We start from the raw sequence: 12001 nt of genomic DNA, 5'->3' as shown, positions 1-12001 counted from the left end.
GAAAATACTTATCTCTACTGTACTGCTTCATCTTCTCCACTTTGAGGAAATCCCAACGCAACTCACAAGTAGCAAGTGAGTACTTAGTAATTGAAGATGAAGAATGCTATGGTGTTGTTCGTGATGATGACATGAGTTGAATTCATGTGCATCATTTCACATCGCATCATACTAAGAGTACTTCACATCTTACACTAGTGGCATTGTTGGCTCCGTGAGGATGGAAAACAATGATGTGTCAACGATGGTTGGCAAGGGCACTAAATGCATTGAAACTAACACATGTCATAGGTTGATCCTCGATGATGTGAGTCATATTCCCAATGTAAGGTTGGATATGTTCCCCGTGGAAAAACTTGATGACATTAGCCATAATGGAGAAAAAATCGAAAGGGGAGGACAAACCTTCTTGCCTCTACATCCTCATATGCACACAACCATATTTTATTAAAGTTGGCGCTGCACAACGAGGCCAATGTCATCAACATGTAGAGTAGGAGACATAGACCAACCCATTTACAAGATTAAAAAAACACCTACAATTAAGTCTGACTTCTCATGCAAAAATGACTTCAAGAAGGGATAACACACTCACGTCAATGTCTCCACATCCGGCTGGAGGTGGCCAATACAAGAATTTTCATCCTTTGTGCCAAGATAATCAACATAGATATGACACCTTTAATAAGGTAATGAAGTAAGTTCGTTGTTGTTGAGTCTTACCAATGAAGGACAAAACAAGAGTGCCCTCGGACATGAGGCAGTGTTCGAAGGACCATCTTGTAGATAGATATTATGGTAGTTGCACCATTCAGTACTCTGCGGGGAACGGCCATGCGTCCACCGGACATAGGGATGCAGGCGGACAACGTCTGCAAGTCCGCATCAGTCTATGTGGCCGAAGAACACACTAATTCGGATTGCTTTAATATTGGTGTGTGTTTTAATTATTATCATGTGCACAAATGCGCAAGCGTGAACATTGTTCGCCTACATGCCTAACCAGAGGTGGTCGCGCGTCTCTCTCGGAAATCCGTGCAACCATGCACAAATGAAGTGTGTGCTCGACTGAGTCACGATCCTACCGCCTCTCGAGGAGGAGATTCCCTCTACCACCGACCATGATAAGAGGAGGGAGTGACGCGACGGAATGGATTGAGATGTCTTCTTGTTGAATAGCACCACCATAGTCATTAAGAAGCCGCTATACCTGCGCCGTGAATTTGGCCGCTGCTACTAAAGCTCGAGTTATCCCTGCCCAACCCAACCGGCCACTTCTGTATCTAACCAACCGCCCCATGATGCCACACACGATGGGCACGCGGCACGTCATAGAAAACGCGCGAACGTCAAGCTCCCGGTCTACTGTAGATATCCCCTGTCAAGTTGTACCGGTCCAGCCGCATGGCGACGCCAACCGCTATAACACTAGTTTGAAACAGGGCCTATCACACACCCCCCCCCCCCAAACGGCGAATGGTCGAGCCCGTCGCCACAGTTCATCGGTCGCCCGCCCCCATAGGGTTTGCCCGAGCCACCTCCCAACGACCGTGGACATTTGAAGATATCCTACGGAAATGAGACCCGAGCCGCCATGACAATTATTTAGTGTTCATCTAATAATCTGAGCTGCTATGTCCTCGAGGCTTCGATCGATTGTTTAGCGTCTGTGGCCAAGTTGTCCGTGTGTGCCCCGTGGGGGTTGTAATCAAGGTTTTCGCCTTGTTTTCCTCTAATTAACCGAGAAAATGTCTTCTTTTTAATCAATAAAAATGACAAAAAATTGCCTCATTTAAAAAAAAAATAGAACCACGCCAACGACTCTTAAACTGTGGCTCGAGAAAGTCATGTAAAAAGCGCCATTAACTTCAGCTTCTGTTGTGTGCTATGCCGAGCACTCCTCCATTTTTTTTAAAAAAATCGAGCACTCCTCCATTTAGTAGCATCGTGACCGTGCACTTCCTCACGCTGTTGGTCTGTTGCTTTAATTTACCTATTTTAGACCTTTGGTGTTCGCCCAAAGTCTCTTTTACGTACTTATGTGCATGCAACTGTGATGTCTGTGGTTGATTCATTTTATTGTGGCAAACAAGAAGATAATAGTACTTCTCTTTATGTAAAAAATGAGGCTGTAGTGCCGTCCGCTGGGGTGGGGAGCCAACCGGTTTGGAGCGTAGAGGAAGGAGGAACACATGTCAGACTATATATACTCCAAAATATAAGTGGTGATGCACCTGCTAATTGCTTTCCGTGTGGATGTTTTGTCTGTTGAGATGTCATGGTCGCAAAAAGGGTTTAATGATCGGGGGCAAAACCGGGCAGTACGGAATCGTATACACTTCTACAAAGCGTAATTTCCTACCGGGTTTAATGATCGGGGGCAAAACCGGGCAGTACTAAATAAGAGAAGTCCAGTGATACAACGCGCCTCCGCAAAGAAAGAATTTACAACCGGATCCCTGAAAACCAACCCACCACAAACACCGCTGTCGTAAGAGGGTGCGTCGTCCCTACCGTTTGCCACCGCTCCCTCCTGGAGCCAGCTTACCCTTGGATGCAGCAGCAACCGGACAAATTGACAGGCCGGAAGTCTTCAATCCAAGGCCCAAACGGACAGGACACCAGAATCGCCGCTCCATGGGAAACGGCACGAATCTACCTCTTCGAACCAACCGGCACCGCCGCAGAAGCCATCGTCGGGAGGAGGCAATAGCTCGAAGAACAAAACGCAAACATCGCCCCCTCCTGCAGCCGGAGCGGCCGGCGGAGGGGGAGGGAACCCACAGATCCGTTGAAGGACGCGGATGAAAATGAGTCGCTTTTGTAGTCGACGCGTCTCCATTCCCTAAGAACACTCCAAAACGAAGATCCGGGGTTCCCCCCACCCTCCTGCAGCCGGAGCGGCCGGCGGAGGGGGAGGGAACCCATAGATCCGTCGGAGGACGCGGGTGAAAATGAGTCGCTCTTGTAGTCGACGCGTCTCCATTCCCTAAGAACACTCCAAAACGAAGATCCGGGGTTCCCCCACCTTCCTGCAGCCGGAGCGGCCGGCGGAGGGGGAGGGAACCCGCAGATCCGTCGGAGGACGCGGGTGGAAACGAGTCGCTCTTGTAGTCGACGCGTCTATTTTTGCAACTTGATCACTCTTCTTCCAACATGAGTACAACACGGCAAAGCTGCTTCCAACAAGCTGGATCGTCGGGGCTGGTAAGAAACATAGCCAAAATAGCAGCCGCAGCTGTCGATTGATTGGCCGATGTGTCTATGAGACTCCGCTGATTTCCTCGTTCCGCGAACCTTTATTTTTTCTGCAAATTGTCAAGCCAACTGATGAGAGATTCTTGTCACTTTCTTGCCAAGAGTCTTCTTGTCACTCTTTTGTCTTTCTTGCCAAGAGTCTTCTTGTCACTTTTTTAATATTTTTTCGCACAAGTCTTATTGTCATTTGACCGTACAAATATTCGTACTGTATATTGTATTTCCTAAAGGCCAGGGGAACCCGTCGCGGCCAGCTTTCATACTTGTCCTCGCACCGACGTGGGTACGTTCGTGTCGACGTTGTACTGGACATGCAGGCGCCCGGACGCGTCTGTCTACGCTGTAATCGTTAAAGCGTCTGCAGATTAGGAGTAGTACCACTACATTTCTATGTGCGCCGACAGACGCGCGTGCGCCTGCATCCTGACGTTGTACACATGATCGCTGAAATTTGCACGGCGTATGTGTCGGTCAACAGCCGGCTGCGAGATAGCATTCTTTTTCGAGTGAAGTGTGAAATAAACCTTGAACTGATACGGCTCGTCAGAATCAAACCCTCACCTTTGAATCCCTGAAATCTGTACCCTATACTCTTCGATCCCGATCAGTTATAACCGTGGCACCGTTTGGCACACCAGGAAAGGTCGTTCCCGGCCAGGATCATAGGAAAAATGGTGTCACATCCCGGCAAAAGGTATTTCCTACCACTTAAGAGATGATTGGTATATTTTTCACATGAAAGCATTTCTGAAACTGGAAATGCAGTTGACCATTTTATCCTTGAGGGACGAGCAGGCATTATCCTGCTGAAAAAGGCAAATATGATTGTTGATGAGCTGAAGAAAAGTAATAGTAGCTGAATCTATTCCGTAACATTATCTTGCGAAGAAAATGTCAATGTGGTTGTGACTTGCAAGCTAGCTCGGGGATGGCAACCTTATTCATTACGCTTAGCATATTTCAACAGATTAAGGTATACCAATAGAAGAAGCAGGCCGACCTTATTTAGTTTAGACTGCCGTCGTTTCCTCCAAGATGCTGTTACTGGCATGCTAACCTTAAAACTTTGCGCAAGACCGTTTCTTCAAGACTTTTTCTTCATGTTTTTATCATCCCATCGACAGCCATGCTTTAACAGCTGGTGCTAACATACAGTTTGGTGATCAGGAAACGAATATACTCTCTGAGAATAAACAAGTGAAGTTTGATTCGGCAGAGGCGTTTCTTACCTACCCGCAAAAAAAAAAGACGTTTCTTACCAGCCCCGATGGTCGAACTCAACCACTGAAAATACGTATGAACCTGCTGCGCGACGTCTTGCCGAAGGAGTTCTTTTTAGGACTCAACGGACGAAATTGTCGATTCTCGAATACCACCTAAATGTGATAGGACATACATGAGGACACCCATAGCTGTCACATGTGTGATACAATAGACATCTAATCATACGACTCGTTCGGTCGTATCCGAAGCCAACCCACATGGGCCTGTGTGGACGAACATTAAAATTGCCCATATATTCGGGCCCAGCTACAACGGCCCACACGACCCTATGCCTCCCACCCCATGAGCTTGAATGCGTATAATTAACTTTAGTTGCTATGTGTAATTAACTATGGTTGCTATGTCTAATTATCGTAGTTGTCATGTGTGATCAACTTTATTGCCATGTATCATTAAATATATTTGCCATGTGTAACTATTAGAGTTGCCACGTGTGGTCAAACCATAGTTGTCATGTATTGTCAACCATAATTGTCCTGTGTGATTAACAAGTTATCACATATGCATAACTATTGTTGTCATCCTTTACTGTGCGAGCGTCATGTGGCGAAGAGCAGTTCCACCTACACGTTTGGGCGAGCGTCGTGTGTTCGTTCGGACGAGGAGATGGCAACTGCTACAATATTCGTGCAAATGGACAAGGAGATGGCAACTGCTGCTAATATTCATGCAAATAGATCAAACGGCATTGCATTTGGGTCATGTTGATAAGTGACACACGTGTGGGCGTTATCATTTAGGCATTTGTTTATAAGACTATTAGCATATTCAAGTTGTAATTATACGCAGGGTACTTTTTGAGCTTCACAGCCCAGCGAGGAGATCCTCCCGCTACATAATTGACGACCATACAAATATTAGCCCACCAAAGAAGCAGTACCCCACGATAAGCGAAAATTTCTTCATTTCTGTTTACTCAGTTGAATTACAGTTTAAGATGTCCCACCTTGCTCCGTTTAGAGTTTTTCCTACTATTTCTGATACGGCTCTGCCACATGTCAATTGACATATGGACGCATTGAAAGGTACGAGTTTCCTTGTTATAAGGAAGTCATCTTTGGCATCCATGGATTTCCCAGGTTTGCTAGTTGAACACCAAATCATTTGTTGAACAGTTCTTCACCACAAACCTCCTGCACAACGATCCAGAAACATAAATTGCCATGGACAACAAATAGCCAGAGAAGAGAAAACATAAATATGGTGCAGCAATATGATTCCGGCAAGAACTTCACAAATGAGTTTCAATATCGAAAAATTTCTTAAGCTACATAAATCCACAAGTGTAGAAATAGGGCAACAAAAATCATCGATCACTATGAGGAAATATGGCCGTCTGGCCTCTTTTAAGCTCAAGGTCAGCACTGATACAGAGTTGCCTTTCGCCATTCTCCATTCTAACTAAACAACAGAAGAAAATATTATGCAGTTCTCACCTAACTGACAGTGGCACATAATATCCAGTCTTGTGGTATCATATGTCCATTAAGATGGCATATCACCAAGAACCTCATGCACAAAAAGATCCTGCAACTCTAGGTATTTACTTCTCCATTCTGTCCCCTGCTGGTTTGGTACGCCATTGAGAGTGCTTACCCCAGAATCAAATAACCTAGAGCTGCCGTGCTGCTAGATCAAAATATAACAGTAATAAGATATAACAGAAAAGAACATGAAAATGGAAGGTTAATAAATGTGTTACACCAAATGTAAAGGAATATGAAATCAGCTGACCTGTTGTGCATCCAAGAGCTGCTCTAGAAGGTTAGAGCTGAGATTTCCAGCAATATGAACATCCTTGTCAGGGTTGGGCAGAATTACAGCTCGTGGTACAACTTCGCCACTTGCTGCGCACACTTTCCGCAATGGTTGTAAAGGTGGCAGATTTAATCTTTTGGGTGTTACTATGAGAACATTAGTTACTGGACCTGTGAGATGGGACTTTTATCAAAATCTCAGAAGACTATTTTCCCTAGGCATGATTCAGAAATTAAATGCATTGCCAAATTGCATGATAAAACATTACAGTATGACAATCAATTCAACAGGTTCACAGAACAAACGTGAGTGTACCACGAAATATACGATACTTCATCACGAGTGAAGAACCTCGAACAAAAGGGTGATTGGCTTCAGTGCTCCACATTTGAAAAAGTTATGACTATAAAGAAAAACAAAGCACCAAAGCACCTAAACAGTTGCATTGCATCAGTTGAGTTGTCAAGGGGCGTTCATTTTGTTCACTCTCAAGAGGTTAATTGCGTACATTTATACCAGTTGCGTTGTACAACTTTATACTAAAATTGTACTAAAGTAGTGTCAATTTATATGGATTGGAGGGAGTAACTTTCTCTCACGAAATGAGGCCGAAAGCAGATGTTCCATGGGGAAGGAGTGGGTGGTACTTGGTTGTTGCGGAAAGTGAAAACCGAAGAACAACATCAATATTTGGCACGGCACAATAGTAAACCAGAGGCATACATTGCTTGACATATGCATTCATATTTCTTTTATCATTTCACTCGGTCTAGCATCTCTATATTGTCCCGTGGCAACGTACGGGCATTCAACTAGTTCAAGTAAATGAATGGTGAAAGTCACTCTGGTAATCGCAAAATAGTGTCAGTTAGCCACCTGTTACTCCCTGCTGATTAATCGCTCACTGCTTTCCTCCGTTTGGGTTCTTACTTATCAGACATCGCAAGGAAATTAATTGCAGAAACAACAGTTCTCCACCATACCCTTGCTACACAACAATCAGTTGCACCAGCTTGCTGTGCTGTTATAGCATATCCCTTGTTACTGAGGCTATTGTGCACAACAAAAATTCAATGGTTCCGCCGTGCGTAGAATAACATGTTCCAGCATGAATTACAAACTATCACACATATCAAATGAACAGTTGAACACTTGCCATCAACGTTTAGGAAAAGGTAGGACTTGGCTTTGGGTCTGCCGTGATACTACAGAAGATTAACTCGTTATGGCACTACAAACAGGAAGTATCAAAATACAAATTTTCCCTCGTATCTTTTAGTAACTGCCTTAAATTAAATATGCTCAAGTTTTCTCCATGGTGACTGGTGAGTAATCATGCAAATCAAAGTTGTTAGCCATAATGCTTACATCAGTTGTCCATGGGTAAATTATCCCTGTGCACCAGTAAGAGCAGGGTGCAGACAATGCAAACTTCAAACGTTTTAGATATACATCTTTAATGGAATTAATGACGGTAAACATATAACCAATGCTAGAAAGGCAACAAACTAGACTTGTGTCAATCTATTGAAGGTGCAGACATTTAATACCATTTCATTTGCTTTTCTAATAGGAATGTTTCTACTTTCTAGTCACCATTAAGCATGTTACAGGTAAGAAAGGCAACAAGCTAGACTTTCATGTCAATCTACTGAAGGTGCCAGCATTGAATACCAGATCTTGTTTGCTTTTTCCAACAGGAGTGTTTCTACTAGTCACAATTAAGCAAGGCCACAACCATCAACTTCTCTCACACACAAAAACAACAACTCCGTAGTCCACGATAATGCAGAATACTTATCAACAGGTTCAAACTTTCACATTTTCTATAAGGTCAGAAGAGCAAGGTTAAAGTGTGGAAATAAACTATGAACCTTGAGAGTGTTTGAATTTTCGGGTTACTTGCTGACTTCTCGTATCCCAAACCCGAACATTACCATCCTCCGAACCAGAGACTAGTAGAAGGCCATCTGTACTTGATGTTAAGCTCGTTACCGCCTTGCTGAACAAATTACACAAATCACCAGGATCAACTGAATAAATCTTGCAACACAAATAACATAATATTTGTAATGGAGCGACTCAAACTAAACAGCAGAAGTATTTGTTGAGATCTTAATTTATCTTGCACTGCTAACCAAAGTACACATATCTCCAGTAAACGGTAAACTAAACTATATATGATGAGCTATGAAGTATTGGTCAAATAAAATAATATAAGTTCAAGCAATAATCGACTGGAAGTGAATAAAGTAATGCACATTTCTTTATTGCTCCCAGGCGCCCGAGCATAGCACAGCAACACCAAATCTGGTACCAGTAAACAGGTCATGCTCTCCTTGATCAAGAGACCATTCAAACATTTTTGTTTACAACTTCCAAGTTCATGGACCAAGCAGCTTATCGCCTCACTTTTCCCAGCTTCTAGCCAGAAGTGCACCAGCAGACTAAAACATGGGCAGCAGCAACAGGAAGGATGTGCAGCCCGTGGGGCAGCGACAGTCCTCCTGCAACTCGGATATAGCAGCCAGAAGAAGAGTTCAATTGGTGTATTTTTCAGACCTACTTCACATCTAGTAGAGGTGTAGAGGTTCGTAAGTCACTAGGTCAACGCAAGGACAAGTGAGTTAAGTTACAAGTACTATGGTCGAGTCCTCATAGCTACTGGCATGTAATTCGTCAAAGACAAGCCTCAAATAGATCTGTCATCTACATATTGTTTGTCAACCCTTCTAGTCCTCTCACTATGATCAAGTGCATCTCCCCTTTTAACAGCTCAATCCCCTTCACGGCATGCCATCTAGCCATCTTCTGCACAGTACTGATACCGAGGTGAACTAACTTCCCACAAGTTAATATTGCTTACTCTGATATATAGTTGATATCAAAAGGAACAGGCAGATATTGTTAAGCATATTTGCATACAACACACTTACACATTTTAGGCATGTCGATTGTGCTTCAGTAATACTAGGGCATAAAACTATAGCATAAAAAAAAATGAAGCAAAGTACAACAACAAGAACAACAAAATAAGCTGCATTCATGAGAGTGAAACCGCAAATTCAGATTTCAAGCCAAGTTACAGCACAAGCAAACAGGACAAGTTTTTAACCAGAACAAAATAAGCTGCATAGATGACATAAGAGAACTTGTGATCTACATATTGGAGCTACTTACATCACATGATAAAAGAGACACACTGAGGAAAAGCAAGGACAGTAAGCAAACCTGTGGTCATCCAGAATACCGAGAATAGACGTATCATCACGGCCCTGAGAGGAGACATCAACACCCATAGCAGTAACATATATCTTTCCATCTCTACCACCAGCATAGAAAATATGACTTCTTGGGTCAATTTCGACAGAATCAATGATAGCAGGAAATGAAATACTTCTCAGCATCCTGCCCTCTGATAGACTCCATATCTGGGGAAAGATAACAAATATATGAGCATTGAGATCCTTCATTATCCCACAACTAAAAAGGAAAAAAATAAATCGAGCACACACTTTACATGTGCGGTCCTCTGAAGATGACACAGCAATTGCTCCATGAAAACAAGCAATATCAGTTACAGGAAGTGTGTGCTGATTAAAGTTGTATAGGTATGGCGTCTTTGCCTCAAACCTTGATTGCTCATCAAGCATCCTGCAATCAACACCAACTAACCCGGTCAAAGAAAATACAAAATAGTTTGCGTAACTTTTACCCTCATCAGACTACATACGTGAGAAGATCCCAAACTTTGATGCTCCCATCCTCGGATGCCGAGACAAGCAACATGTCATAGAGGGCAAGGCACCTAACATCACGATAGTGAGCATGCCATCGGACAAGCAGCTCTCCACTAGCCACCTACACACAGAAACACACAAAAATTAACAGGTGCAAGCTGGAGCAGCTTTTCAGTAACAGTTCCACCACACCACCTAGAAACCACAATCCCCTCACCTCCCAAAAGAATATGTCACCGGACACACCGCCGCCGATGAGATAGTTCCCCTCCGGGTCAGCAATGAGCGCGCGGATTGGCTCGGCGGGGAAGCTCTTCACAGCCACCTGGGGCTGCAATAGGAACCGAGAACACAAGCTCAGCCTAGGGTTTCGAGTTCAAGTAAATGAAGTCCAGTTTGGGAAGACTGCTTACCTTGTCCCAGTGGTAGTAGTGGATGGGGGCGGAGTTGCCGGCGGCGACCTGGGCGGCGGCGAGGAAGCGGCCGGCGACGGCAGCGATGGCACGTGGCCGGGAGGCGCAGGGGCGGTGGCGGATGGCCTCGGCCCCCGTGCGGAGGTCCCACGCGGCCACGCCGGCGTCGGTGGAGGAGGCCGCGAGCACCAGTTGCGACGGCGGCGCCATGGGAGTGGGGAGAGGGGGCTAGGGTTTAGGGTTTCCTAAACCGAAAAGCGGACGCCGTGGTTCTGAAATTTGAAAGGCAAATGGACTTGTCGCACATCCCCTAGGAGCAACTTCTGGCAGATTCACCCCTTTTCTTTCTAAAAAATCAGATGTTAAAAAAAGCACACTATCAAATCCTTAGAGCATCTCCAACAGCCGCGCTACGCGCCGCGCGCTAAAAACTAGTTTACCGCGTCCCGTTCGCCTGGTTTTACGCGGCCGCTAGCGCTGGCTCCAACAGCCGCGTTAAAATGCAGCGCGCAAAAAATGCAGCGCGCGCGACTCGCCGGGGCATTGCATATATGACATTTTGGTCACAAAATGGATTTGAAAACATTCAAAATGCAATGAATATGACGTATAAATTTTCACACAAACAAGTTGATAAATAAAAGTTCATGCCCACAAGTTCAAAATCATGCCCACAAGTTCATCCAACCAAGTTCAAAATGCAAACCAAGTTCAAGACACAAACGAAAGACACATCAATCCTCCTCCTTGTCTTCGTCCTCATCTTCGGAAGACGATTCTGCCTCCTCCGAAGATGATTCTTCCTCTCTCTCTCTCCTCATCGCGCACCGCATCACGTGAAGCTCCGACGGTGTTGGCAAGATCTTCAACGGCACCTTCATGGGAATGTGTGTGAGGAGGCACATCGAAAGACATTCCGCCCATGGCGGCCGGAGGTGCACCCATGCCTCCCATGGCGGCCATAGCGTCGGGGGGTGCTCCAAAGCCACCCATGCCTCCCATGGCATCGAAACCGCCCACGGAACCTCCGAAGCCACCCATGCCACCCATGGCGCCGAGGCCACCGCCACCCATGGCGCCGAGGCCACCGCCACCCATTGCACGAACCATGGCTCTTTTTTGGATCAAGACTTCTTCACGTGAAAGTTTGACAAACTCCTTTTGCGCCTCATTGAGGTTAGATGTGTCCAAGAAGAACAAATGCTTCTCCCATTCCAACAATCTTGTTCGCTCCTCATTGCTCACCTTCCTCTCCTCCAAAGCCACCTTCCTCTCCTCGGCCGCCACCCTCCTCTCCTCGGCCGCGACATCTTGGTTCCTTGCCATTTTCCTCACCTCGTTGGCTTCTTTTCTTGCCTTCACAATAGCTTCCATAGCATTTTTGAGCTCATCGTCTCCTTTCCTCTTCTTCTTTTCTTTTACGTCTTTCTTGCACCCATCCGGTCGTTTTGGCTTCGAGTATGAAACCGAGTTGGGTGGGGGTTCTCTTGCCGTCATCACTTGATGCATCATCCTCCTCATCATCATCATCATCATTCAACTCAATTG

The 12001-nt window shown here is 45.1% G+C and overlaps 1 protein-coding gene across 2 annotated transcripts; it reads right to left on the bottom strand.

Moving 5' to 3' along the window:
• Positions 1 to 5429: 5429 nt before the first annotated feature.
• On the bottom strand, positions 5430 to 10772 carry LOC109741964 (protein ROOT INITIATION DEFECTIVE 3). 2 transcript variants are annotated; one of them, XM_040394127.3, is made up of 9 exons: positions 10454 to 10772; positions 10258 to 10371; positions 10034 to 10161; positions 9816 to 9954; positions 9532 to 9731; positions 8175 to 8302; positions 6277 to 6470; positions 5979 to 6171; positions 5430 to 5675 (listed from the first exon to the last, which is right to left on the bottom strand). In XM_040394127.3, the coding sequence occupies exons 1-8, from the start codon at positions 10661 to 10663 to the stop codon at positions 6028 to 6030; spliced, it is 1257 nt and encodes a 418-aa protein (XP_040250061.1). In that variant the 5' UTR covers positions 10664 to 10772; the 3' UTR covers positions 5430 to 5675; positions 5979 to 6027. The 2 variants fall into 2 exon arrangements, with proteins under 2 accessions (XP_040250061.1, XP_020156643.1); XM_020301054.4 differs by having other exon boundaries at positions 5979 to 6168.
• Between the last annotated feature and the right edge of the window lie 1229 nt (positions 10773 to 12001).

The sequence above is a fragment of the Aegilops tauschii genome, chromosome 7, assembly GCF_002575655.3.
Source record: "Aegilops tauschii subsp. strangulata cultivar AL8/78 chromosome 7, Aet v6.0, whole genome shotgun sequence".
Classification (NCBI taxonomy): domain Eukaryota; kingdom Viridiplantae; phylum Streptophyta; class Magnoliopsida; order Poales; family Poaceae; genus Aegilops; species Aegilops tauschii.
This window is presented reverse-complemented; position numbering and strand designations above follow the sequence as displayed.

Coding starts and splice junctions, on each gene's coding strand:
- LOC109741964 (XM_040394127.3), bottom strand. CDS start 10,663: ATGGCGCCGCCGTCGCAACTGGTGCTCGCGGCCTCCTCCACCGACGCC. Junction 8,303..9,531: donor GGTATTCTGGATGACCACAG/GTTTGCTTACTG, acceptor TAATTTGTTCAG/CAAGGCGGTAACGAGCTTAA. Junction 6,172..6,276: donor AGCTCTTGGATGCACAACAG/GTCAGCTGATTT, acceptor ATTTTGATCTAG/CAGCACGGCAGCTCTAGGTT.